This window comes from Cololabis saira, chromosome 10, assembly GCF_033807715.1.
Source record: "Cololabis saira isolate AMF1-May2022 chromosome 10, fColSai1.1, whole genome shotgun sequence".
NCBI lineage: Eukaryota > Metazoa > Chordata > Actinopteri > Beloniformes > Belonidae > Cololabis > Cololabis saira.
Window position 1 is genome coordinate 36,723,985 of NC_084596.1, and position 27,692 is coordinate 36,751,676.

The window sequence follows — 27,692 nt, forward strand, 5'->3', positions numbered from 1 at the left end:
TTAAGAACCGTCTTAAGAACTGTCATTTCTTACGAATTTCTTATTTTTCCTACTTAAGAACTTCTTAAAATATGTCATTGCATTGCACGCGCCAACAAACAACATTTATACAGGTAGTTTGCGTCTTTACCGTCAGTCACTCACTAAACATGGAGAAGGAGAAAAAGAGATGCAGGAACTTTTCAAGGTTATGGTGGATGAGATTAATGTGCGAAAAAAGATACTATTGGGGAAAATTAATAATAATTAACTACCACGCTAACTAACATGCTAACAAACAGTTAACAGGCTCTTTGTGTAATTAATTACAAAGTATATCCTCAAACTATGACCTATGACCATTTTAAGACAGGTCAAGGTTGTCTTAAAGTTAAGAAAAAAGTCAAGAACAAATTTGAGAACTTTTATTTCAAGAATACAATTTATTCTTAAGTTTTTTCTTAAGAAGAAACTTAAGAATAAAGTTGAGAAAATACTTAATAACTTTTTTGGAGAATATGACTTCTTCTCTTTTTTCTTCTCAAGACTGAATTTAAGAAAAAAATGACACTTAAGAAGATTTTTTTTCTTAAGAATGTTTCTTGAATCCGGCCCCAGGTGCCTAACCTGCCCTCTTCACTTATTGATAACCTTTTACTATCACATTTGTCATTTTTTAACTATGGTAAGGATATTTCTCAGGACTTGTTTCGGCTCCTTGACTTTTACAAGCTGTCTGGCAGAAACAACAGCTCTGTCAAGCTTTTTATCCATCCTGTGAAGACTGAACACTCACCCAAGCATGGTTGTCTGAGCTCTGAAACACATTTAGGATGTTATATAAGTAAGATGTATTTTATATGACCTTTGCTTGGATTATGTTATGTTATTGTACTGTATAACATGGCCTACATCCTTGTTTTTCTTCATTATAAATAATGAAATCTATGTTGATGATGTTTCTGTGATCATCACAGTTCAAACATTCGCGGTAAACAGTCAGCGACAGTGTTTACTGGGAATCTGGAAGGCAAAAGATGAAATCAATGTCTGCAGTAGTAATGATTGGGTGCAAACAGAGCAACCAGAGAGGAGCTGGCCCACTGCTGAAGGAGCACGAGCCAGATCAGAGCGGCCCGTCTCGTGTGCACTCCAGTTAGCGATGTTCACCCGTCTGCGCTGACATGTGAACTCTCCACGTTCAGCTCTTCATGATACATCAAGTGCCACGGCCAGGCTCGGGGACGACAGAGATGCCAACTGCATCCTCTTCCGAATGTCAAATCTGACATGTTGCAGACATTCAATAACTGTCCCTGCAGGGCCTTTCCTTCAAACAGTCACCCATGTCTGATGACAGGAGCGCAGGAGAAGTGGCTGGATTTGTATCTGATGTCTCCAGTCAGGCCTCTAGTGATGAAACGTATTATAGTCAGGCCGTCTGTCTTTTAACAACTTAAGGTATCAGATGAAACTGAAATAAAGCAGCTGCCCCTTCATGTGAAGCTATACAGGACTGTCTCAGAAAATTAGAATATTGTAATAAAGTTCTTTATTTTCTGTAATGCAATTAAAAAAAACAAAAATGTCATACATTCTGGATTCATTACAAATCAACTGAAATATTGCAAGCCTTTTATTATTTTAATATAGCTGATCATGGCTTACAGTTTAAGATTAAGATTCCCAGAATATTCTAATTTTTTGAGATAGGATATTTGAGTTTTCTTAAGCTGTAAGCCATGGTTTGCAATATTTCAGTTGATTTGTAATGAATCCAGAATGTATGACATTTGTTTTTGTAATTGCATTACAGAAAATCACAATATTCAAATTTTCTGAGACAGTCCTGTAAATGTTAGGGGATCAAAATAATTTGAGAAAAATCTATCCTTTGTTTTGACTTTGTACCTGAAAAATGACAATAATCTTCATTTATCTTAAAGTGCACTCAAGAGATTTGCATGGAAACGTGTTTTACGTTCTGAACTCCATGACACAGCTGAGTATTTAAGACAAAGCTGCTTTTAACAACACGATTTTATCCCATCCACAGTTAGGTCCAATATCTGAATGATGGCAAAGTTACGACAGTAGATTGGAAATAAAACAATAAAGATCCAGTTGGGAAGTTGTGGTCCATTCCCTCGTTACGTCACGACAAATGAAGCAGATTAAGGACCAGAGAAGACTTGTGTGGATGATTGCTGTCTTTTCCTTGATGAAGCGAAAGCTATTCACAACTTCAGCCACGGCCGCCGATAGGGGGGGACAAACGGGTCTGTTGTCCCAGGCCCAGGGTAGGGGGGGGGGGGGCCAGAACTGATTTTTTTTTTTTTTTCTCATTAAATTATGGAATCATTTTTCAAAATGTTTCAAAATATGCCTATTTGTGGAAAAAATATGTAGTATTTGAGTTACATAAAAGCTTGTTATTTGTTTTCTTCCTAATTGTCCTTGTGGTCAAGAACCCCCAACACAAAAATGGTTTGGCCGCTGATCAAAATTTGACGTTATCATTTAATTCAACCATTAGAATGGTCAAAATGTCCGGTCAGCACAAGTCCGGTGCTCAGAAAAGAAGAGAAAAGAGAAGAAGAGAAGAAGAAAATAGAGGCCTTCTCTACACAAATATTTTAAAAAGGGGGTGACGGTGAAGCTGGAATTTATAAAGTCAGGGTAGAGCAAGGTAAGAAACAGCGCAGCCAACGTTTACCAACCTTGTAACTTAACTGGCTAGCTCTAATGTTAACGTCCATTAGCTTGTATAAAAACCTGAAGAGCAGAGGGAGAGGAGAGGAAGAGGGAGGAGAGATCCGGGCGCAGGGGGGCCCATCTTAGATTATTTTGTCCGGGGCCCTGGCAAGACTGTCAGCTGGCCTGCCAGCAGCAGTAGTCAAAAATACTCTGGAAAAGGTAAGTGTACTATCATCAAAATCTATAGTCAGGAGACTTTGTGAATGTAAATACAAAAGGACAAGGTGTAAAACATTGGTAATATCCAAGAACATCCAAGAATTTAAAAAGGCGCCCGTATTCTGCATAAAGATCCTAAACATACTGCTAAAGCAACTCAAGACATTTTAAAAACAAAGAGCTAGAATCTTCTCCAATGAATTAAGTAAGTGGATTGATCTAACCCCAGCAGAGCGTGTTTTTTCATTAACTGAGGCAGAAAGTCCCTCAAACAAGCAGTCTGGCTAAGACTTTCACGCATCTCTATGGTTACAGTGAGCTGTAGCACTTCTCTGCTGCGTAGGAAATGTAGCAAAAGTAAACAAACATTTATTTGAGCATTCTGGTTTATTGAAGGCACATCAGTTAAAAAGAACACGTTAGTTGTGCTTGACATTTACATTCATGGATCAACTTTGTCCTTGGACTGAATTGGTTTTGCAAACACGTGTTAGGCCTTTTTAATGAACCACTTATGGACAGAACAAGAAGAAAAGGAACTTGCACTGCCAAGTAACAATCTGAAGATGAAAACATATCAATCATTTTAATATGCAAGTTACTTTCCTGTAAAAGCACCCTTTTTAGTCACAAAATGTTAATTACATTTTATAAAACGGACAATACACGCTATACAGCTGCGTCTGTTTCTGAGTTACTACCGCTAATGTACAATTCACCACATTTCACAGCACTATTTAAATTAGTCTAAAAGACTTCCACTCACAATCTTCAAGTCTATAGGAAGTATAATGTGTTTATTGTGACAGTTTTATGTGGCACATGACTGTGACAAAAGAAAAGCTTCTGAGGATGCCGTTGGTTTTGTCGACTGCAGTTAGTGTTTTACGTGTTAGCGTCTGAAGACGGATCAGCTGCAGAGCAACTACACACAAGTGGAAATCTGTGATTTAAAGGCATATTATGAAAAGTATCACTTTTTCTGTGCTTGGGAGCATATATGTAGGTGGCTGGAGTCATTTTCAACTTAAAAGCCTCAGAAATAAAAAGCACAGTTGTTGTTTTTGCCTTTTAGGCCACATGGATCAGAAACTGTCTCAGTCAGTGACGTGTTCAGATTTACAGACTTATCTTAGTACAATCATCCAACATCCTCATCTTCAACTCAAGCTTCGATTCCCACTCAACTTCAAACCCTGCTGCATTCACCGCACCTCCAAAGAGAAGAATTGGCATTTCTCTCCTTGCCGAAAGATGTGCAAGTGAGTGCACGAGTGGCATGAGCATTTGTAGAAACAAACGCCGGTGAAAAGTTGCTCATATAGGCAGCAGTTCATAAATGTACAATCTAAAAGTTACAAGAAAGGGGAACGTCAGGTGGGATTACAACATGAAATACGATTTGTGTATTCAGTGTTTTTATTTAAAGTGGGGTGGGGTTTTTCAACTGCTGCCCTGTACAACACACTCTAAATGAGATTGCGCTGATAAGGAAGGAATCTTTATCAGCCGTTGCCAAACTGCCGACTGGTTACATGGACGTATTTGAGAATAAAATTGCTGGTTTAGTAATTTTCTGTCAGTTTAGGCTGGCTCCTGTGAGCTCAGAGCACTCAATATGGGTACTGTTGGTTTTCTCATATGATAATGGAGTACATTAAAAGGTTTTTGACTTGAATTTATGTCCATTTCTGTTTGAAATTCATCCTATAGCTTCAAGCCATCATGCAAAGAAGCCACTCCTCACTCCTCCCTATAAACCCGGCTGTTCTGAACAGAGGAGGAATTTCATAGTTCAAAATAGTCGTTGGATTGTTTCTCTGTGTTACTTTGGGCCAAAATGTCACACTTCTTAGGAATTTTGTCAACTTGAAAAAAAGGCTCCTTCATAACTTGACTCAAATTTTGCAATAGTTCAGATCAAAACTGTAAAAATGAATTTCCCCAATTATTCAGTTTTTCCAGGAAATGCAGAAAAAGAAAAAGACTAACTAGTCCCATTTGATTAACGTCTCCTCCGGTGCCAGAGAAGACAGCAGTGCACAGTCCAGTGAATTTCTTTCCAAGTTTCACTGACTTTGAACATCTCTTTTTTCAGTTACGGTCCCTTCAAGTCCTTCATGCAAGCAAGCAGGAAACTGCGGCACTTGAGTGTGTACTGTTGAGGAAAATCCCGGAAATGACTGACGTGCTGGGTGGAGACGAAATCAAAACCATCCACGGCGACGCCTTTCTTCTTCAGCGTCTCCATGAAGAGCTCGATGTCCCGGTGCCGGATCACCTGGTCGGCTCGGGAGTACAGGTGGAAATGAGGCCAGGCGGGCGGAGCGTCCCGCACGGCGTCGTAGTGGTTCTTGTGCACGTACTTGGTCAAGGGGTACAACAGGACTCGCAGGAGGAAGACGCTGACTGCAAAAAGTGCCAGGAGGACGTACTTTAAGGGCGGGCTGATTTTGGGCCCTAAAGTAGCCGTCAGTGCACGCAGGGCCCCTCGCACGTTCCCGCTCCCCGGGGCGCTGTCCACCACGGCACCGATCACACACAGAGAACTGAACTGCTTGTCCTTGTGCAAGAGTTCAACGATGTAACGGTAGAGCATGAAGCCGCCGTTGCTGAACACGTGGAAGAAAACAGGGCTGTTCTCCACCTCGTAGTCGTAGAGGATCTCCAGCAGCTTGAGGGCGGTGCTGCTCAGCTCCTTGTAGCCAAACGACTCCGAGATGAAGACGGTCTTCAGAGGAGCCGTGTAACGAACGGTGACACATCCCTAAAGGAGAGAAGTCAAAGGCAGGCGTTGATGCATTGATGGATGGATGGATGTGTAACAGGGTCATTTTATGACTGCGTGTTGAATTTTCCACCAACAGTGGTGTCCGTGAACACACCAGTTCCTGTGGTGTATGAAGCCAAATCAAGGCCAAAAGTTTTGCTAATTTGAAAATAAAATTTGAACCTGAAAATTATTTTTTTTCCAGTTGCAATTTTTTCCCCCCAGTTTTAAATCTTTTTTTCAGTTTCTGACTTTTGGCCCCGATGTGGCGTGGGGGGCGTGGCATCAACTGAGAGGGGCGTGGCATCATGAGTGACAGCAGAACAGAGAAGGCGGGGGACGTTCCTCAGTCATGTTGCCTTCAGGAAACGTAGGTTGCAGAAGTTATCAGTAGAAGTATGATTCAACACTGTATATACACCATATTCACGTGATGGGCAGTGGAAAAAACTGATATTAGTGACACATTTCTGTTTAAAAAGCTGTTTTAGACCGTACTTGGCACCAATCGCAGTATAAAAGCAATAAACTATGCCAGACTGTACAGTTCAACAGCCACACTTTAAAGTTTGAAATTTCCCACTTCCACATACTACCAAGTACTCAGTTGATGCCACGCCCCCTACGCCAGATCGGGGCCAAAAGTCTGAGACTGAAAAAAAAAAAAGATATGAAACTGAAAAAAAGATTTGAAACTGAAATAAAAAGTTCTGAAACTGAAAAAAAGATCTGATACTGAAAAAAAAAAATGTAGGTTCAAATTTTATTTTCAAATTAGCAAAACTTTTGGCCTTGATTTGGCTCCATAGTGGTGCATCTGGCAGATGCATAAAAGGCGTTTGTGCTGAGTATCTTTGACTCTCCTCTGGTGGTGGAGAAGGCGTCTGGAGGAGCACTTGGTCTCTGCTGTTGCGGTTTTTATTCTCAACAGTGCTCTCATTTTAGGCAGATTCTGACAAGGTTACAGATTAGTGTATTTTTTTTTGTCTGCATATATATTAATGGTTAATACCAAGTTTGGTAAAAATCTAAAGCATATATACGGTATGCATTTTAATATACAATTAATTTAATATACAACATAATGTTTGTTTTTTTTTTCCAGATTACTGTATTTTGATAAGTATTTGGAAAAGCCCTTCTCCAAAGGGAATGTTTTGATCTATATCACGTATTGGATACGATCACTAAGACCTGAGTTAATGTGGATTGTTTTTATTTATTAACCGGTCTTGTTTGGTTTGTTACTAACCTTGGTTTGTTTGCTTTCAATCATCATTTACTGTCAATTAGGTCTACTATATCAAGCTTTCTGAATCTGGGTGTTTTTAACTGAATTTATATGAAATTAAAAGGACTTGTTTTTATTATTGAATGTCAAAATAAACTTTAGTATCTTTACCACTACTTACCATCATCGACAACAAATTGAACTCTGAGGCAAACTGTCAAGCTGTGTACAAAAAGGGACGCCAGCGCCTGTTTTGTCTGAGAAAACTGTCCACTTTTAACATTTCCAGGACCATGCTGATCTTGTTTTTTCGTGCTTTTATAGAATCAGTTGTATCTTTCTGTCTTGCTTCATGGTTTGGAAATGTGTCCTTTAAAAACAAAAATTGTTTAAACCAAATCGTGAAATGGTCGAGCAAGCTGATTGGTGAGTCTCAGCTTCATCCAGAATCCCTGTATACTAATCAGTTACAGAGGAGAGCTGGCTCTATTTTAAAAGACAACTCCCACCCTCTTAAAGGTGAGTTTCATGGTTCCTGCTTGCAAAACCAAACGCTACAAAAACAGCTTTGTACCAGCAGCCATCAGTGCTATTAACAAGTGAGAGAAACTGCAACATAACCTTGTATTTAAGTTTTGTACCTTTATCTTGTTTTTATGAAAAGGCACATTTTTTTTATCCTTTGGCTTGGTTTGAATATTTTAGTGTTTTTTATCTACTGATGTTTTATACTTATTTTGCTTCTTATCCGGGGGTCGTCCTTTTTGTTCTTTGTTCTTTTAGTCAAAGCACTGTTGTCACTTTTTCTTGTCCTGTGTTGTTGAGTGTATGGTTTTTGGATTGTATGAATCACTCACTGTAAACCAAATTTACCCAAGGGTACAATAAATAAATCTGTAAATAAATAATACATTCTGGTTTCGGTTCTTTCAGTTGTCAGCCTTACCTGCTTTCTATTTTTTAGGGAATCCTTTTCTTTTTTTGTTGGTTAGTTTCTGGTAGCGGTTTATTTGTTTATTTAATAAGGATCCCCATTAGTCTTCACCATGGGAAGACTATAATTCCTTGGGTCCACACATAGACATACAAAAGATTACAATAATCACAACTCAAAAAGGGTGAAAAACATTCACGAGAATTCCTAAAATAATAAATTGAAACACAAATAAAAGATTAAGTAACCAACCAAAACCTTTCACATCTTAAGTAACAATATTTGCTACTATCACCAGATCTGTATCCACTTTTGAACAAAAATAGTTTGCAACGACTTTATAATTTATCATATACTTATACCAGTGGTTCCCAACCTTTTTTCCTTGGAGCCCCCCCTACTTGTGTCTAAGACCAACCAGGCCCCCCGACCCGTACGTACTGGCACCAAAAGAGTAAAGTTATTCGTTACAAACCTTTAATTGAAAAAATGAACATTAATTATGTTTTTTTGATTTATTTCTCTTTGGTTTACCCTGTACTTTGTTTTTCTCACCTTCCTTTTGTGTCACCAATGTATAAAATACGCACAAAAAATAATTGCAAGGACATAAAAATATTTCTGAAAAATGTCTCTTTTAATATGAGAGCAACATTTTTTAACATTTTTCATTTAAAAACCTGTCGGAGTAGTATGATTAAATGTTGAATAATGATATAATAATACGTTTTTAAGTTTTTATCCTGATAAATAACTTAGCATTTTAAAATGACCAAAATATAGTGAAAAATAAGTGGGTTTATACAGACTTGGATTACTGTATTCCATTAGGTGTGTTATTATGGTTTTTTATTTATTTAACATGTGTAAATATAATTTTTAAAACTGCATATCCTCAAAGCAGACAAAGACCCCGTCCACACGTAGCCGGATATCTGCGGATATCTGATAAACCGGAGATATTTTCCTACGTTTGGACCTGTCATCCACATGAAAACGCAAATAAACGAAGGTTTAAAAAAACTCCGGGCAAAGTGAAGATTTTTGAAAACTCCGTTTATGTAGATGCGTGTAGACACACACAACCGGAGTTTTGCGTTTTCGAACGTCACATTATGCGCCAAAACAACAACAAATCTGCTCTGACGTGCGCCTTTTGTTTACTACAGAACTACAGATGATCCAGCATCTGTTCTCCAAGCTATTAAATAAATGGTCTCTGGTCTTGACCACCGCTTACTGCGTTACACCGACACAGAGCCACGGGGGCGGGGGGGGGGGGGGGGGGGGGGGGGGGGGGGGGGGGTGAGAAGGAGACGCGCCTGCCGGGGAAGCGGAGCCGCGGAGGTGCAGCTTCCCCAGGAGCCGCAGATGATCTACAGGTTTGAAATGCTTGTGAATGTAGTCGAAAACGCAGATCTTCGGTTACGTGTGGAAGGGGTTTTTTATTTAAAACGATGTAATGTGGATGCAAATTTTTTTATAAACGGAGGGGGGAAATATTCTGTTTTAAAAATACCCGGCTACGTGTGGACGGGGTCAAAGTTTCACGTCCCCCCAGAGATCTCTGGCGCCCCCCCAGGGGGGCCCAGACCCCAGGTTAGGAAACACTGACTTACACTACTATACTGCACTCATAGCCTACAGTAATTTAGAATATATTTACTATTAATTTCATAATATACTTACAATTTGCACAATAATCACAATATATACCTAGGACCGATCATTACTTCCTTCTGAACCACAGCTGCTTCAGTCTCCTTTTAAAACCTATTAATTATTGCAACTAGACATGGGGGGAGATGGTTCCAGTGTGTGACTGCTCTATACAGCGGTGAACTTTGTCCATGTGAGAGTAATTATTTAACAGGGCTAGCTCGGTCATGGATGGATGAATGAATGAATGAATGAATGAATGAATGAATGAATGTTGACAGGTCACATGGCCTGTGTAAAGCAGCTGTGCCATCAGAGGTGACAAACACATGACTGAACTAGGTGTATATTGACCTGTTGGTTGTAGATGGAGCTGTACTTGGAGAGGTGCTTGTCTCTGCAGCCAGCCCAGCCCAGCAGGATCACCACCGGCTCCTTAGTGCCCGGCCAGTGTCTCTCTGGAAACACACACACACACCATCACTGCAGGCTGAAGCCTGATTTATGGTTCAGCGTTAAATAGACGCAGACCTACGGCGTACGGTACGCGTCGGTGTAACGCGGAACCATAAATCAGCCTTAAGCTAACCATCCCAGACAACGGCTACAACAGCATCTTTGGTTAAAAACCAAAGGCATCTCGTCGGTTTCCCTTTAGAGACACAAAAGGCATTTTTATGTATAAGAATACAGCGCTAACCTGACGTCCCCGCGTCTGGAAACACAATATTGTAGTCAATGTCATCGGCTGCCATGTCTGTGCTATAGTGTCATCTGTCCTCCCGTCGGGTTCCTGTGAACAAAAGGTTCAAATCCCAGCTGCCGAGGGCTGGATTAAAACGAGTCCATTGGTGGCGATTGGACGGTACCAGCTACAGAGCTGCAGACCCAGATCTCTCCTCCCTGCACGCAGGTGTCGTGTTGAATTATGTCCACGTGGTGAGATCTGGCCGCATCTCGCGGGAGCGCGCCCCGGCGGAAGCAGCCGGACCTTGCAGTGATTTCTGCACGAGTTTCCTTTTATATGGAGGATTTTTTGTGCCAAAATTAAATAAATAAATACATCATTAATTAATTAAAATGTGAATGAAATATATCATTAATTAATTAAATGTGTCATTAATTAATTAAATGCTGAAATAATAAATATATTTTTTTTTACTTAAAATGAATTGTATTTTAATTCGTTAATGACATATTTAATTCTAGTTTTAGTGAATTAATGACACATTTAATTAATTCATTATATATTTCATTCCCATTTTAATTAATTAATGATGTATTTATTTAATTTTGGCACAAAAAATCCTCCATACTTTTAAAGATATTCATCAATTATTAAAAAAAATCCATAATGCAAAACAACAAAATATTTTATGTTGGTATATGGCAGCAGATAAAACTACGGCCAAACTTGAAGGATGTATTTTAAATTGATATAAACTACCTTGTTGCAGCTATCCTTGTTCAGTTTTTGATATTATGTTTTGCCTTTGTTTTTTTGTCCTTTGTTCTATTATCTTTGTATTACCTTTTTTCTGTTTTTCTTTCAATTGTTTTCATTGAATGCTTAGGTCCAAGGGATGGGTTTGGAAGGGGCTGAGAATATGTGTTAATGTTTGTTTAACATCATTGTGGATGCCACTGTTGATAATAAGAAAATCATGAAAAATAAATAAAAACATTTGATCACAAAAAAAATAAGTTGAACTTATTGGATTTGGTGCAATTTAAAGTTCATATAAGGTGGCACAGGGCCGGCCCAAGCCTCCATGGGGCCCGAAGCAAAATGTGATTTTGGGGGCCCTCTATTACTGCCAATAATACTGATTATTGATCATTCACACACCCATTTTATTTAATGTTCTTCCCTGGCATTACAAATACAATTGTAAAACTAGATGTAATAACTTTTTGTTGTAGTTAGATTTTAATCCACAGTGATTAAGACCATGGAAGCAGACAACAAATTAACAAACTTGCAGAAAAATCTTTCAATTCATATTTTGCAAAGTCAGCAACTGCCCTACTGGCCAAACAGAGAAGTATTAGATAAAACGTCAAAGAGCTGCACAGTTGCAGCAGTGTTGTTTGAAATTATTTTATTATAATTGCAATTAAAGGAATCTTATATGTGACTTTTAATCGCAGTGAGTATCCTGATATTGAAATAGGCCAGTTCAGTCTAATTACACTTGATTTCCACATATATATATATATATATATATATATATATATATATATATATATATATATATGGCATGTATGAAATCCGAAAAAATACCCCAAATTAGTCAAAACTGGTAAAAATTGCATCAGTCTGTTTAATTGTAATAATATATGATTGTAGTAACCTGATTTCTCTTTTTTTAATTCGTTTATATAAAACCTACGCTCCAACGTCATTTTCCTGCTGTGGGTTTGAATGACACTGTGCTTTTGATGAATGATAATATTATGATATAATAAAAGCCGCCCAGGCTGCGAGGTCTCCGCTGAGCGCGCTCCCGCCGCATTACATCTGTGCATGTTGCTGAAGTCTCCAGTACACCGGTCTTCTTCTCTGTAACCACCAGGGCTGATGTTGCTCTAGCGCCCCCTGTCTGTAGCTCCCGCTGTGTTTTCTACCAACATTTAACGTTTCTGTGCTTTTCTTCATGTTTTGTCGGATTCTCGATGTATGAAAAGGAAAGTTAATATCAAAATGTAATTTGTATCAAATTTAAGGTTATTTAAATAGCGTAAGCAATGAACTGTATTTCTCCCATTTGCTCTGGGGTTCATAATTAAAAGATGCTCCAAAGTTCATGAGTCTCATCTCACGGATTCACTCTGCACTTTTAGCACTTGAACGTAAAAATAAAAAACGAAATACTGTATACAATGCATACATATTTAAACTTACAGAAGATTCACACAGTCATTATGATATATTTCTATAACCCTAAAATGTCTCCAATATTTTTGATTTCTTCATCCAACTGCTTACATCATGTTATATTGCCATTTGGACATGTATGATTCTTCAAGACAAACCCAGATGACAAAGATCACAATTAATTGATGAAAAGTTTTTATTCTAATCTAAAACAGTAATATAAGATCTACCACGTGGCATCGAGTGAAACTAAACATCATCTCACCTCCTGCTTAATGACAGCGGATTGGAGGAGTGTTTCATTCGTCTAAATGTCCTTGAAAAACATGAGATCACCTGTATTTTGCAAGGAAGCCTTGAAATTCACATTTTTTTGGTCACTGTATAATTATGCTGACATTTCCTTTACATATTTGTTAGGAATTCTTTAATCAATGAATAAAAGAAGAAAAAAAACTACTTAGATAACCCACAGGCACAAAAGCAGATGTGTGCAACAATAAAACCAATGAAAATACCTTCACTTACAGGTATTTGAACTAAAATTTGGCTACATGAAACATTCGAGTGTGTCAAACTGACTTCTCTAGCAAATTTTCAGAAATATCACTATCACAAAAAAAAAAAAAAAAAAAAAAAGACATGTCAGTCAACAGTTGAACAAAAGTCCTGACACTAGGTTTTCCCACTCCACACCAATTCCATTTTCTGAATGTGGGCCTTGGATGACTTGCAGAAGGTGCTTTTAACCACATTCAGAGGAGCCGCCTTTCCGCTGAGATAGACCTTGTTAAGACAAGTAGAAAGCCACGGCTGCTCTTTCTCCTCCTTTGCTTCTCCAGCCCCTTCCTCTTTCTTCTTCTTGTTGAGCGCACAAGAGTAGGCAAAGATGTATGCTGTCATATAGGCATCAAACCCTGCCCGATGTGATCCTCCATCCACCTTCTTCTTCTGTGGATTTGTCTCAGCAGAGCCGTCAGCAACACTTCCATCTCCACCTTCACTTGCAGCTGTTGTTTCTCTTGGCTCCGTTTCATGTTCCAACATCCCATTTCCCTCATTGTTAGTGTTCATACTCAGTGCCTCATCCTGCTTGTCGTTTCCATCCAGGTCCGTTTGTTTCACGAGGTCTGTGTTCTGTGTGTCGCCTGGTGTTTTTTCTGGATCCACTTCTATGTTGGGTTTTTTGCTTTCGGGGGCACCGTCTAGGAGGGCGGAGTCCTCTGCTGCCTGTCCTTTAGCTTTCTTCTTCTCCCTCTGTCTCTTCCTCTTTCTCTTCTTCCTGTCGTCTTTGCATTTCTCGTCTTGGAGGACGATGAGGTCTGTGTCGTGGGAAAGCTGACAATTTGTGCCGTTTGGACACCAGCCAAAAGCCTTTCACACAAACAGACACAAACACAGGGCAGTTATTTACCACATTTGCAATTGATTAGAGGTTTAATGTATAAAATCACAATCTTTGCTTTAAATTAATCTGTAAGAAATGGCTTTTGAAAGAAAACCTAAACCGTTTCAGCATTGCCATGAGAGAGGCATTACATACATTTATTACATATGGGTCAATGACGAATAAGGATTTTCAACAGGTCAATTTTAAAATAATAAAAAAAGAATATCTATTGCAGTAGTTCAAACCTTAAGAATGTTGTGTACACATAAATTCATATAAAAATTTTAAATTAAGTAATTTCAGAGTTTTTTGTCAAGAGGAATTGGCACTAGCCTTAAAAAAGGTCATGTGGTGCAACCATGATTCATATTAAAATAAATTAATTTCCTTAACATCTTGACATCTTTTTTTTTTTTTTTTTTTACAAGTTTTCAGTATTATACAAAATGGTTGTTTTTTTTAATGGTGATGATGTATCAGTCAAACTTTGTTTGTATATTATGATGGAAATATAAATACAATACATGTGTTGCAATCTTGCACACTACAAGACATTTCGGAAATCATGCCAGATAGGGCAGAAGATTGATTAGAAACATTTAGAGTGATTTCAAAAAAGTTTTCAAAAAAACAAGAGTCATGGTCTAACGGTCGCACCACATGACATTTTGATGCTTAAAACAACAACAAAATCCCAAATAACTAGTATTTTTTGTAAAATTCAAGTGAGTCCATATGTGGGACAGGTAGTTCATATATATGGTATCTTTTTATCCATTTAAACCCTTTTTGAATTGAAAAAAAATCTGTTTTTCAGAAAATATTGGCGTCACGTCATTGACCCATATACAGGATGTCCTTGCATGAAAATGGACACCCTGAAGCTCAGCATAAGTTGTTCTGACCATGTGGACGGCAGCAACGCCTTCTGGTCAGACGAAGACTGCGTTCTTTGGCTCAGTGAACAGAAACATGTATATAAGACTACTGGCATGAAAACCTGAACAACAATGCAACACCACGGTGGTAGCATCATAGTCTGGGGACGGTCTTATTTTATTTATCCATTTGTCTTCAAGTGGAACTGGAGCGATTGCACAAAAGGAGGCTCCGGCATTTCATCAGCTGACTCTCAAACAAGTCGATGACACCTTGGTGTCATCGACTTGTGTCGGCACCTGAGGTGCGGACATGACCCAGTATGGTTTCACAACTGGACTATATTTTAGTTTGCACTTTATATGCCATTTTTTAACATTATATTTCATGTTTATTTTAATATGAATGTGCTTTTATTGTCTGAGTGGAAGTGTGGTTGCTTTTTATGTTTTGATGAGCTGCTGGACAATTGAATTTCCCTTCGGGGATGAATAAAGTTCTATCTATCCATCTTTCTTCAAGAAAAACAACTTGTATAGAAAAGTTTGGTTTTTTTTTTGTCTATTAAACATCTTGTATTGAAAAAGAAAAGCTTTCACAGAGAGCAAGATATTTCTGTAACATTCCAGTCTCTATTGTCTGGAAACAACACAAGAAAGAAATCACATGGAGGGTCCAGCATGAATAAGTGCTGGTCAGACTGCTGTGAGTCCAGTTGGACAGTGAGGCTGCCATGCCAGTGCTAGAATTTTTTATTTATTTTGGCCTAACCCAACAGTCCCTTTATACAAAACAACACTCTTATTGTGGAAAAAAACATAACAATCAGTTAAACTTACAGAGAAGCGCTGGCAGACGTCACTCTGTTCCTCTGACGAAGCTACCGCAGGACAGTCTCTATATTCCACGTAGGTGGACAGCTGGCCGGCGTACCGAATGAACTCTACACCAAACTGAGGTCCCAGCGCTCCGGCTGTGACGCTGCGACTGTTATCCAGTTTGCTGGAAGGAGGAGAAGAAAATGTCAGGAAACACAAAGGACTATTGTTGTCGGTTCCTATTTTAAAATCAAAGAAATCATAATGCTGAAAATATTTTGATTGATTGATTTTATATTATATGAAAATAAAATCAATGCACACACATAAATAAAACTAATCTCAAGATTTGCAAGGAAGTTAAAACTACACGTTAATACAACATTAATTTGAAGCCAAAAAAACATTCCATGAAATTTGGCACAAAATTGTATGCAAGGCCCCAGACTCAGTCGTTTTAGTTTCACTTTCAATTACTTTGCTGTTTGGAGCATGATTACATGAAGGCATATTCATTAAAAAATAAATTAAACAAAATACGAAAAAGTGAAAAATCTGTTTCTAGTCAAAGCCTTTTTTAGTTACTATTCACAACTAAAATTAAGGAGTAAAAATGCTTTACTACAGTTTTAGATGTGGAAAAATGAATGAGTGGTCACTGTTAATTACATTTAACCTTTATCATCAAGTTCAATGTTAAGTTGTATCACTTGATTTAAAGAGAGGTGCATGATTTTTTTTTTGATTTTTTCCCCTTCTTCAAGAGTTGACACTGGTTCCTGAGGTCTTAATGAAACATCTAGTGCATGCTTTGGTCAAAACACTATATAAATACCATACAAAAACATGCTTGCATCCCTTACTCCACGGGGAGTGGAATAAAATGATCAATTCTTTAAAATAAAGTGGAAAACTGCCAAAACATATGATAAGCAAATACTTGCCATTTCTTGTAGGCGTACTCCAGATAGGAAGCAGTCAGCCTCAGCTCAAACTCAGTGATGTATTTGGTGTCATAAATGCCGGCGGGAAACATCTCAGACAGGTCGGCTGTGAAGTTGGTCAGGCGCTCAGGAAGTTGAGCATAAAAACTCTGGCAGCAGCAAAACACAAAGTATTTGCATGAGAATAATATCTCACATCAAAAACAAATACTTAATGGTGAGAGAGGCACTAATATCACAGATAAAATGCACACATAATCCCAGTAAAAGCATTTTTGATACATTTCAGTGCAGCACTTCTTACACCATCACAGTTTCACTAAATTGGATGACTGAACTTTTCGGTGAGTATTATTTTTGGCTAATGGGGGAAAATATTTGGATGTAAAATGTGTGAATATATTTAACATATTAGGCAAGGAACTAGAGGAAAAACAAAACTCCTTGGACCTGATACAGGAAGACCATGTCAATGAGGCCGTTGTGCAACACCAGAGGTTTCTTTGCACGCAGCAGGTCAATGAATAAAGCTCGGATGTGGACTCCACGGTCATCTGCTCCTCCCTAGGAGACATGACAGAGCACGTAAGGACACTTGAAAATCATACAATCTGTGAGCAAAAAAGCTAATTACCAAATAACAAGTGAGACAAAACCAACTTGTGTAGTTCTGAGTGGCATTTCAACAAGACCGAGACTGGACACACTGTACAACACGGAGCAACAATGCAGCCACTCTCACCTTATTATTTCCCTTCCAGTAAGGAATTCCTTGACTGTATTGCTTGTTAAAGTCAAACCCGTGCTGCACCAGGAACTGGACTGACTGGGGTTCAATAATATACTCTTCTGAGCACAGGAGGGTGAGGTTAAACACCTGGACCATGTATGAGTCTGGATCCTGGAGGATGAAAAAAAGCAAGAAGAAATGATAAAACAGAAAGAATAGAGCGACTGTTTTTTTAAGAATTTACAAAATATATCATTGTTCATTAGGGGTGTAACAATATATCGTGCCACGAAATTTAGTGATACAAAAACGTCACGAAACGTGTCGTGGAGGTGACAAACTGTATCGCGATATTGGGTTATTAATATTAATCCATTGTGTTGACTAGTAACGTGCAGCGTATTTGTGCCGACCGCGCCTCGACCCGCGGATCAAAATCTTACTACGCTCAGAAGAAACTAGTACCGTTTTGCGGTCCCGTTTTAAGCTCTGAACCTTTACTTATGTAAGGCTGGTGTAGAGTTAAGCCTTACCTTATCAAATTAAACCTTTTTCGGGTCGTGAGTAGGATAAACACAGGGACAACTTCTTTGTGAGTTCCAGTGTACTTTAATGTCCAATCTAAAACATACTAATCACTACAGATAAACTGACTAGTGTAATTATAGTCCCTAATTTACATCAGAATATATTTATAAAATAATGAACCCTGAATTACCAAAATAACCTTAACAAAAATAAATCTCCTCTTACACTTATAAGGTGAGCATGAATCAATCTTTTTTATGATGTAAAAATGTATTTATTTGCTTTTATTTATTTATTTAATTTTAGTTGTTACATTTCTGGAAAAGAAAAAAGTTAAAATCATACATGAGAGAAACTATTCAGTTTGTGGCAAAATATTTGTACTTGTATGAAACTGAAGATGCATAATGCAAACCTGACATTTACTTTTAGTTCAGTTTGTGGAAAATGGTTGGCCTGGCTTTCTCTTTAAAACTTAAACCATTATAAAGCATTACAAACTGTAACAATAGGGCAAACACACAGCATTGTTTTGTATTTTGTGTCTTTCAAATAAAAGAAATTTTTTTCCAGTCATATGTTCCTCATTCAAGGTTGTTAAAAAAAAACTGCTATAATATCATATCGTATCGTTGTCGTGACCTCAATATCGTGTATCGTACCGTATCGTGAGATTAGTGTATCGTTACACCCCTATTGTTCATGCAAATAATACATCTCATGTGGCAGCACTCACATGCAACACTGTTTCTCATTTAATCTGATGCATTTGAGACAATACGCATTTTCATTGCAGAACAAGTATTAGTATTTCACTTGTTTTATGTTGTAATCGGTTTAACATTTCTTTATTTTTAACCTTTGAAAGTAGAACAACTCTATAAACTACTTATACTCTTCTTTATACCTTATAATTTATATCTAATATAAAATAATATATATATATATCTTTAAACCTTATATCTGCTTTTTTTGAACACAGTGGAAGAAACACTGACATGAGGGACATAACATTGTGTGACCATACTCGTATGAATACTTTCACTTTTAGCAGTTGTTAAAGATGCTGTATTTGCAGAGGTGTCAAGTAATGAAGTACAAATATTTTGTTACCTTACTTAAGTAGAAATTTTGGTTATCTATACTTCACTGGAGTAATTATTTTTCAGATGACTTTTTACTTTTACTCCTTACATTTTAAAAACAGCCTTGTTACTCTATTTCATTTCGGCCTTTAAAAAAAACTATCCAGTTAAAGTTATTCTATGCAACTTCCTAGAGCTAGCAAGATTTGAAAGTGGCGCTTCCTCTAAGCCCCGCCCCCCCGCCCCCCCCGCCCCCACCCACGAGCGCTCCGTCCAAAGCCTCGCCCCCACAAACACGAACGCGCATACGATTATTAAACATTTTGGACAGCACATTTACAGCAAAACTACCCCATGTCTCATTCACCTGTAAGCGAGGTCGGTTTTAGGGGGGGCAGGGGGGGGCTGTGCCCACCCAAACGTGCCCACCGGCGTCTCCATCCCGGAGAGCGTCGGTGAACGGCACGGCAGCGCTGCGGTGCGCTGCAGGCTCTAAAGCCGCAGCTACGCCGTACCCTACGGCGTCTACGCCGTAGCCTACGGCGTCTACGCCGTAGCCTACGGCGTAGCTGCGGCAACACAGCCCGCACGGCACCGCAGCGCGCTGCCGTTCACCGGCGCTCTCCGCTCTCGCCGTGAGACGCCTATATCCCCACGGACCCCATACAGCTTCCGAGCTGGAGCTCCTGCGGCTTTTCACGGCTGCGGCTGTTCACGTGTCCCCCCGGGCTGCTGCTGCTGCTGCAGAGGCTGCTGGGCAGAGAGCAGCAGCCTCTGCAGCAGCAGCAGCGGACTAACGGCTCCCGCTCCCCGGTCACACACAGCGGGACCGAGCTGCTCTGGAAATAACTACGGTACATAATATCTATATACTGGGGTCCGTGGCAGAAGGGAGGGAGGGAGGGGGTTACACTGGGACACTGTGAGCCCAGGAGGACCCGTGGAAGTGAACACGTCGGGCTGCTGGAAGCGAGTGCGCGCATGGGACAGGGCGGGGGGACGTGGTTTAAAATGAAAACATCTGATTGGTTCTTTCCCTTCCTGGACCTGGACCAATCCGTATCATTCGGACCGAATGGGGGGGGGCTTAGAGGTGCCATTTTCAAAATTCTTGCTAGCTCAGGGACAATCAAGGAGAATGCCTTTAAATTGCTCCATCCGGATAGAGTGAATTTGGTTGTGGTTGTTTCAGATGTTCTTGTCCAGTTTTGTTCTTACATCCGTTCCCTCAGATTCCTGCAACTAAACTTGGATGTACATTCCAATAAAGGTTAGGATAAATGATAACATGCCTCTGAAGTTTGACTTTTTGCACCATTACAATACTTATAGGCAACTAGTCATCATATCTCCTGCTCTCTGAAACACATGTTAATGCTCAATATTAAATGTGGCAGGGTGGAGGAGCAGCAGCCACTCAGGTGATGGGTCACAGGTGTGTCCCATCAACCTCTCCACCCTGCCTGCCTTTATAAGGCGTGGCTGCACAGCAGCAAGGGGGCTGTGAAGGAGCTGAAGCACGTGTGTCCTGTGTGTTGGGTGGAATAAAAAGTGGTTGTGCACTGAAACTCTGTGTCCTCGCTATCCTGTCGGTCGGGCCCGTAGCACTCGCCCTGCTACAGTACACATATATGGTTCTTTAATATATTTGCATTATACTAAGATGCATTAATTTTCAATGGCTTTTCTCCTTAATGGCGTTTTCCCCCTTACATTACTTTTACACTTTTAAGTAGTTTTGAAACCAGTACTTTTACTTGAGTAAAACACGTGAGTTGATACTTCAACTTCTACAAGAGTGTTTTTAAACTCTAGTATCTATACTTCTACCTGAGTAATGAATGTGAATACTTTTGACACCTATTTGTACCTTGATGTCCAGTGTCTTGTAACAGGCAATCCCCAAAGACAGGATGGAGCGGGAGCGAGCAGCATGGCATATGGCCTTATATCTGTCCTCTATAGACCTGAAAGAGCGCAGAAAGTGTTATAAATGCTCAACAGCTGGGTAAGTCATGGTAACAGGTACAGGTAAATGCGTTTACTCACTCGGCCAGTAAGGCCTTCCTGTTCCCCAGACCAGACAGCTCCTGCAACCACACACAGATTTACCACACTGTGTAAAATACAATCACTGTGAGCCGTGCACACTTTAACTTACCGTGTCTAGCGCAATGAAGGACGAAGAATGAATTGCAACGACCAAACTAGGCCAAAGCTCTTTCAGATTGCCATTATGGATGTCGATAACTGGAACCATCAGAGAAGATGCCATGTTTGACACGTTTTCTCGCGGCTGCGTGAATACTAGCTCGCTAGGTGAATCACCTAGTGAGGTCTACGCACCGCCTTTGTAAGCGAAGGTTGTGTTTAGTAGATACTTCCAATATCGCCCGTGTAAGTCGATAGTGACGCTTTTGCTTGATTGAGTCGGGGGCGGGTATCCTAGCAGCTAGATCTCAGCGCTGCTGCCGTAAACATTTCCGCGTGTTCTCGGCATGGTTCTCGGGTCCTTCGAATCACCAGTGTATAGTCGCCGTACTACTGCCTGAATGCACATACAATTATCTTTTAGAAATATTTGAATGAATTAATGAATGAATTAAGTTTATTCAGTCATGACAAAACAAACAAAAAAAAAAAAACACACAAAACACGACACCAAAAAAAACATTGTGCACAGCATTAACATTTCATACAAAACCAAGAATGTGTTGAACAATGACTGAAAAGGCATAGGCTGAAGCAAACTGCTTATAAAAGCCTATCCAACTTTCTTTTTGTGGCTACCGACCTCCAGAAAACCAAAAAGAGAATAGAAAAGCAAAGAAACAACAAAAGGCAAAGAAACAATAGAAACATTTACTTGGTTCAAAGTTTTATTTAGACGGGACAATGCATATTCATGAACACTACATTAAGCAGTGTAAATACACCGGGTTTTAGCAGAAATGCTAGTTTCCACCCGCAGTCCCCACAAACAACCAGACACACTCACGGGCAATTTAGAATCATCAGTTAACCTAAATATGCATGTTTTTGGACTGTGGGAGGAAACCCAAGCAAGCACGGGGAGAACATGCAAACTCCACACAGAAAGGTCCTGCTGGGCCTGGGAGTCGAACCGGGGACCTTCTTGCTGTGAGGCAACAGTGCTGACCACTAAGCCACCATACAGATAGTCAATTGCACTTATAAGTTTCAAAAATAGCTTTAAAAACCATTTTCTTAAAAACCAAAAGAGAATGACATCAGAATCAGAATAGAATAGAATATAATAGTAGAATAGTAGACTTTATTGATCTCCCAGAGGAGAAATTCAGTCGTGCAGCAGCCAAAAACACACAGAATCAGAATGAGCTTTATTGGCCAGGTTCGAACATTGTCCAACAAGGAATTTGACTCCGGTAATTTCGCTCTTTCGCAGTAGATAAACAAATAAACAAATAAACAAATGTAGTATTTTTGACATATGTACAGAATAAACATCTAAGATGCAGCAGTTTGAGGTAGGGGAAAAAAAGGACAGCTCTGAATAAAATAAAATAAAATAACCTATTTACAATTTTACCATTTTACAAAACAAAATTGTACAAAAAATACAAAAAATGATACAAAAGAAATACAAAAGGTGAGAGGTGCAGCAGAGTGAGGCAGACATGAGTATTGCTGTTTTATGTTTTTAACATGTTGTTTTTTATTTGACAAAACAATGCATACATATAATAGATTTATTTGTGAATTTTATTATTTATTGAAGTCAATTTCTTGATTATTTTTTTATTTTAAACCGGATTTTCCATCAGGCATACGCGAAGGACGCACAAGAGCGACTCTACCTCACAGTTCGGCCTTCGAGGAGACGGGCGCCATTTTGGCTCAAACGAGTGAAATATTTTATCCCTCACCAAAGTGTTTTAACATAATTTCCTAAATGTATATTCACATTGTCGCCTTATGACTGCACTGTTTTTTTTAAGTGTTGACGTTTAATGCGAGCGTAGCTTCGTTTCTCCCAGCTCCACTAGCTGACAGTAATGCCAGAGAGTCCCTGTTGATCGGCCAGTCGTCGGTAGTTTTAAAGTGTCATCATCATCATCGGTCATGGGGGGCTGCTCCGCTCCCAACTGCTCCAACTCCACCAGCATAGGCAAGCAGCTGTTCAGGTTCCCCAAAGACCCGGCTCGCAAGCAGAAGTGGGTGGTGAACTGTCGACGGGACTTTGAGCCAACTCCTCACTCCAGACTCTGCCAAGTGAGTTTAACAACACTAGTGGAGGGAGAGATGCATTAATCTGTACTCTATCCGAGTCACAGACACCACGAGAAACAAGGGTTTACGTTGCAATCATTGCCTAATGTTCTGTTCTGTTCTGTTCTGTTCTGTTCTGTTCTGTTCTGTTCTGTTCCCTTCTTGTTTGTTCCAGGATCATTTTGAGCAGAGCCAGTTTGAGGAGATAGCCAGGTCTCCAGCTGGAGGGAAGAAGCTCAAACCCAATGCCATCCCGACCCTGTTCAGTGTTGGGGATCCTCCATATCCAGCCCTGACCTCCCCCTACATCATCCTGCCCATGAAACCAGAGCCAGGTACTTTAACGCTCTTATTTATCCTGGGAAAGGTTTGTCTTATTAAGGATTACTGTAATGACATGTATCCATCCATCATCCTGATGAGGCTTCATTTTATCCTTCAGAATTGTTTTATCTATTCACTTTTCACTTTGCTCAGTACATACAGCTTTTATTTTTGATATTCTTCCAATGATGAAATGTATGACTCTCAAAATAAGACATTTTGCCTAAATTTGCTCAACTTCCATAAACATCTGTTCAATACATTTGAATTGAATTTGAATTTTGAATTGAAATCTTTATTTCGAGCATACACGCATAAAAAAACAATATAAATAAACAGTCATTAAACAAAATCAAAGGGAAATAAACCTTCATGCCTGAAAAGGAGTAGGAGGAAGGAAAAACTTATGAGGTCCTACCCCTTGTTTCTATTTCAATTTTGCTTGAAAATAAAAATAAGAAAAACATATAACAGCAAGCTTTACTACTTTATCCAAAAAAAATTATACCTGTTATTACCTTATGAAAATAGTACAGCACTTCATTGCAATATTATACCTCAGCATTATAAATATACTTGAACATTATAAATATTATACCGGAACTTTATAAATAAATGATATACCAGAGCAATTATAAATAATATACATATGCAGTGTGTGTGTGTGTGTGTGTGTGTGTGTGTGTGTGTGTGTGTGTGTGTGTGTGTGTGTGTGTGTGTGTGTGTGTGTGTGTGTGTGTGTGTGTGTGTGTGTGTGTGTGTGTGTGTGTGTGTGTGTGTGTATATACACACACACCTTATCATAAACAATATAATCATTATTATATATAGCATTTTATATACGTACATTATGCTGAATCCCCACACAATCACTACCTCATGTCTCCTCTTCCCTGTATTTGGCAAAAATCTTTTCTTTGTATTTGCTTTGGAACCTGTAGATGGTTGGACATTGTTTCAGCTCCTTACTCATATTTCAAATGAAACAAGTCAGTGTCATGTTTTTATTCACACAAGTGCAGATCTGCAAGATAATCACCTGCATTGGCCAAATTGGCCAACTTTAGGCCTTATTGTTCACATATATTTACATAAAAAATTAGATATTCTTCACAAGCATTGATAGATTAAAAAAGAGTGAGAGCTTTACCACCAATTCTGAAGTACATATATTAACATATTTGCGGCTCTCTTACCTCTGAATCAAGAGAGGCTGAGACAGAATCCACCAGGAGCTTTCTTCTGGTGAAATAGTCACATATTGTGTCACAACTCTGGCAGATGTTCTGTAATTGTGTTCTGTAAATGTGTTCAATTTCAAAGCTGCAAAATACGTTTGAGATTCCCTTGTGTTTAGATTAGATTAGATTTTCCTTTATTATCCCACAATGGGGATATTCACATGTTACAGCAAGACAAAAAAGAAGAACAACAGGGTCATATAATAGCAGGTAATACCACCAGTATCAGCAGTTGTACATGGGCTCGTAAAAAGAAAAGAAGATTTCACATTATTATTATATACAGTGGTTATTATACAGTGGATATTGCACATTATTATTACTATTATTATTACTTCTTGGTAGAAAAGGAGCTGAGTTTTGGGGATCATGGCTATGCCAGACGCACCCCTCTGCCCGGCCTGGAGGAAGAGGAATCGGAGGGGATGTCTGAAGACCCGTACCCGTGCACACGGTGTCACCTCCTTAAGAAACAGCTGGAGCAGGAGACGCAGCACACTGCCAGACTGCAGAGGGAGGTAGGACACTTGCTGCTGTCACTTATTACAAGTTCATTTCTCAGTGGAGATTCCTGAGAGTTTCCCCAAACGAAAGTTTCTTAGTAGATCTCAGTTTTCTTAATGGTCTGACCTGCCAGTTCAGACTTTATTCAGTTTCAGATTTCCTTCTGCAACTAACAGTAAACATTTGAAAGATAACGGATACTGCAAGTTGTACACTTTTTTTGTACGTAGTCTTTGATAGATACATAAAATTGGCTATGCTTAGTGGGTAATGGTCTTTAATGTGTAATTGATAATTAATTACTGCATAGTAACTACACACCTACTGGACCTAGATTGTAGTTGGTATTTAAACTTTGTTTCTGATTGTGTCCTTTTGTAATTATGCAAACAAACACTAGGGGGCAGTGTGGGTTATGTTCTGTAGTACTGTATGGAGCCAAATCAAGGCCAAAAGTTTTGCTAATTTGAAAATAAAATTTGAACCTGAAAATTCTTTTTTACAGTTTAAATTTTTTTTTTTCAGTATCAGATATTTGAAAAAAAAAAAGATGTGAAACTGAAATAAAAAGTACTGAAACTGAAAAAAAAGATCTGATACTGGAAGAAAAAAAATTTGAAACTGGAAAAAATAATTTTCAGGTTCAAATTTTATTTTCAAATTAGCAAAACTTTTGGCCTTGATTTGGCTCCATAGTACTGCAGCTTACAGTCCTGAACTTCCTTTATGTAGCTCAGATGTGTCCAAATGCAGCATGTCTTATGTGAGTTGGAGCTACTAAATGTTGAAAAGGAGAAGTTGAAAGGGTGTGCATCAGGTGGACGTTATGACATAGGGCTTTTAACAAGGGTTCTTCCTTTTTTATTTTTTATTCACAGATCATTTACACTTTAAAGTAGTAGAAATAGCTGGTTTTAGGTATTCTGTGCTCGCAGTGGAAAGACATGCTTCCTGGTAACAGCATCGTCATAGGCTCACTATCAATATGTGCCTCTGCCGTTATTTTATAGTTGCATCATTTGAAGTTGTTAAATCCATGTACAAACAATGTCAGTTATTGAGTCATAAGTGAGCATGTCAAATAAATAATCTCAACATTTTCCCCTCTGTCAGGTAGAAGAGATGAAGAAGCGTCTGTATCGGCTCGATCGGATCGAGAAAGGGCTTCAGAACTTCCTGTACGAGGACCAGATCAGGGCTCTGTCTCTCAGCAAGCGCTCGCGTCGCGCCGTCTGGTCCCCAGAGACGATCCTGAAGGCCCGAAAGATCCGCTGTGCCGTTGGAACCAAAGGCTACGAGTACCTGAGAGAGATCGGCTACCCTTTGCCCTCCTACAGGACTCTGTGCAATCGCCTGGAGACGAAGATCATGGTGACCACTGACATGAGCTGTGAGGAGCTGGCGGAGCTCAGCCTGGGCCTCATGGCCACGTGTGACAGTCCCACAGAAGGTGTGGGAGACAACGATGAGGAGGAACTCATAGGCGTCTTGTCCTGATCCCGGGAGAGTGCGCACATTTCCACACCGTAGCTAGAGGTTGACTGAGTAAAGGATTTGCTGACTTGTCACCTGGTTGTGGTTGCAATCTACATCCGATACGGGCCTTTGCTGGGGTGGTGCTCTCGGCTGCATCCAGCCTGGGTTTACGCTGCAGGGGAAACCTGAACTGTTACATGAGCTTGAAGTTCTGATGAGCATGTGCACCATGACGCTCGCCCCGGTAGAGATTGTAAATAGGTGTTGCGTGGACAAATAGTTTCCTCAAATCCTTGTTCGTTTGCTGCTTGCGTTCTCGATTTTATAATTAAATGGAAGATTTAGGATATTAGGATCTGCGTTGTAATTGAGAATACATGTACAATTTATAACTCTTAAGAAACGCTTTCAACAAAATTGGATTCCTGATCCATTTTCTTGTCACCTTTGCACATATTAGCCCTTTCTCTTATCAGGAATCTTTTAATGGATAAATGAAATGAAATCCTCTCTTGATTACAACTAGTGATGCACGGAAATGAAAATTTGTGGCGGAAACCGAAAATTATAATAAACACTTGGCCGAATACCGAACAATGGTTCTTCGCAGTTTTTCATTTATTTTGCCAATTTTTTCACCATTGCATTAATCAAATAAATGTGCAGTGAAATACCCGCCAGTAACAATTTGACTTACTGTACTTATTGTATTTTTTCTCATAATCCTTTTTCATTTTCTCCCGTTCAAGTCCAGTTAATCGGGCCGTGGTGGGGCGGGGCTGATATCCGCAATTTGAAGCCTTGTATAATAGTTGTAAAAATCTGGGTTATTTTCTTGGAGGATCTCGTCATATCAGACGGTGAGGGTTCGTTCACCGCATCGGTAGTACGGGCCCTTTTCTCTGCGCGGTGCGTCCCGCCACCGTCTCCATCACCAAGCAGCTTTCCCAAATCCAACTCATCTGGATCATTTCTCGTGTCCTCTGCTTTTTCCCCACATCCAAGTAATGATCTGACATGCTGACATGTTTGCTGCATTAACACCGCTCGCCCCTCACTCCACGCTGTTCGCTGTTTGATTGCGTCATCTAAACAAGCCGTAATTATATAAGCCGTTATTAATGGTTCGTTTTTTTTTCCCCACTTATTCCACTG

General features: G+C 39.4%; 3 protein-coding genes across 3 annotated transcripts; 1 reads left to right on the plus strand and 2 right to left on the minus strand.

Annotated features, from left to right (window-relative positions):
• Positions 1-3,460: 3,460 nt before the first annotated feature.
• Positions 3,461-10,402, minus strand: tmem53 (transmembrane protein 53). The gene is made up of 3 exons (XM_061732805.1): positions 10,190-10,402; positions 9,844-9,947; positions 3,461-5,662 (listed from the first exon to the last, which is right to left on the minus strand). The coding sequence occupies exons 1-3, from the start codon at positions 10,242-10,244 to the stop codon at positions 4,994-4,996; spliced, it is 828 nt and encodes a 275-aa protein (XP_061588789.1). The 5' UTR covers positions 10,245-10,402; the 3' UTR covers positions 3,461-4,993.
• A 2,143-nt stretch (positions 10,403-12,545) lies between these two features.
• Positions 12,546-21,244, minus strand: toe1 (target of EGR1, exonuclease). The gene is made up of 8 exons (XM_061731251.1): positions 20,903-21,244; positions 20,791-20,831; positions 20,612-20,708; positions 17,141-17,299; positions 16,849-16,962; positions 16,399-16,547; positions 15,476-15,638; positions 12,546-13,741 (listed from the first exon to the last, which is right to left on the minus strand). Exons 1-8 carry the CDS (start codon positions 21,014-21,016, stop codon positions 13,043-13,045), a joined length of 1,536 nt encoding a protein of 511 aa, XP_061587235.1. The 5' UTR covers positions 21,017-21,244; the 3' UTR covers positions 12,546-13,042.
• A 1,361-nt stretch (positions 21,245-22,605) lies between these two features.
• Positions 22,606-27,626, plus strand: si:ch73-382f3.1 (uncharacterized protein LOC100151273 homolog). The gene is made up of 4 exons (XM_061731256.1): positions 22,606-22,995; positions 23,168-23,327; positions 24,903-25,075; positions 26,175-27,626. The coding sequence occupies exons 1-4, from the start codon at positions 22,846-22,848 to the stop codon at positions 26,556-26,558; spliced, it is 867 nt and encodes a 288-aa protein (XP_061587240.1). The 5' UTR covers positions 22,606-22,845; the 3' UTR covers positions 26,559-27,626.
• The last annotated feature ends 66 nt before the right edge of the window (positions 27,627-27,692 follow it).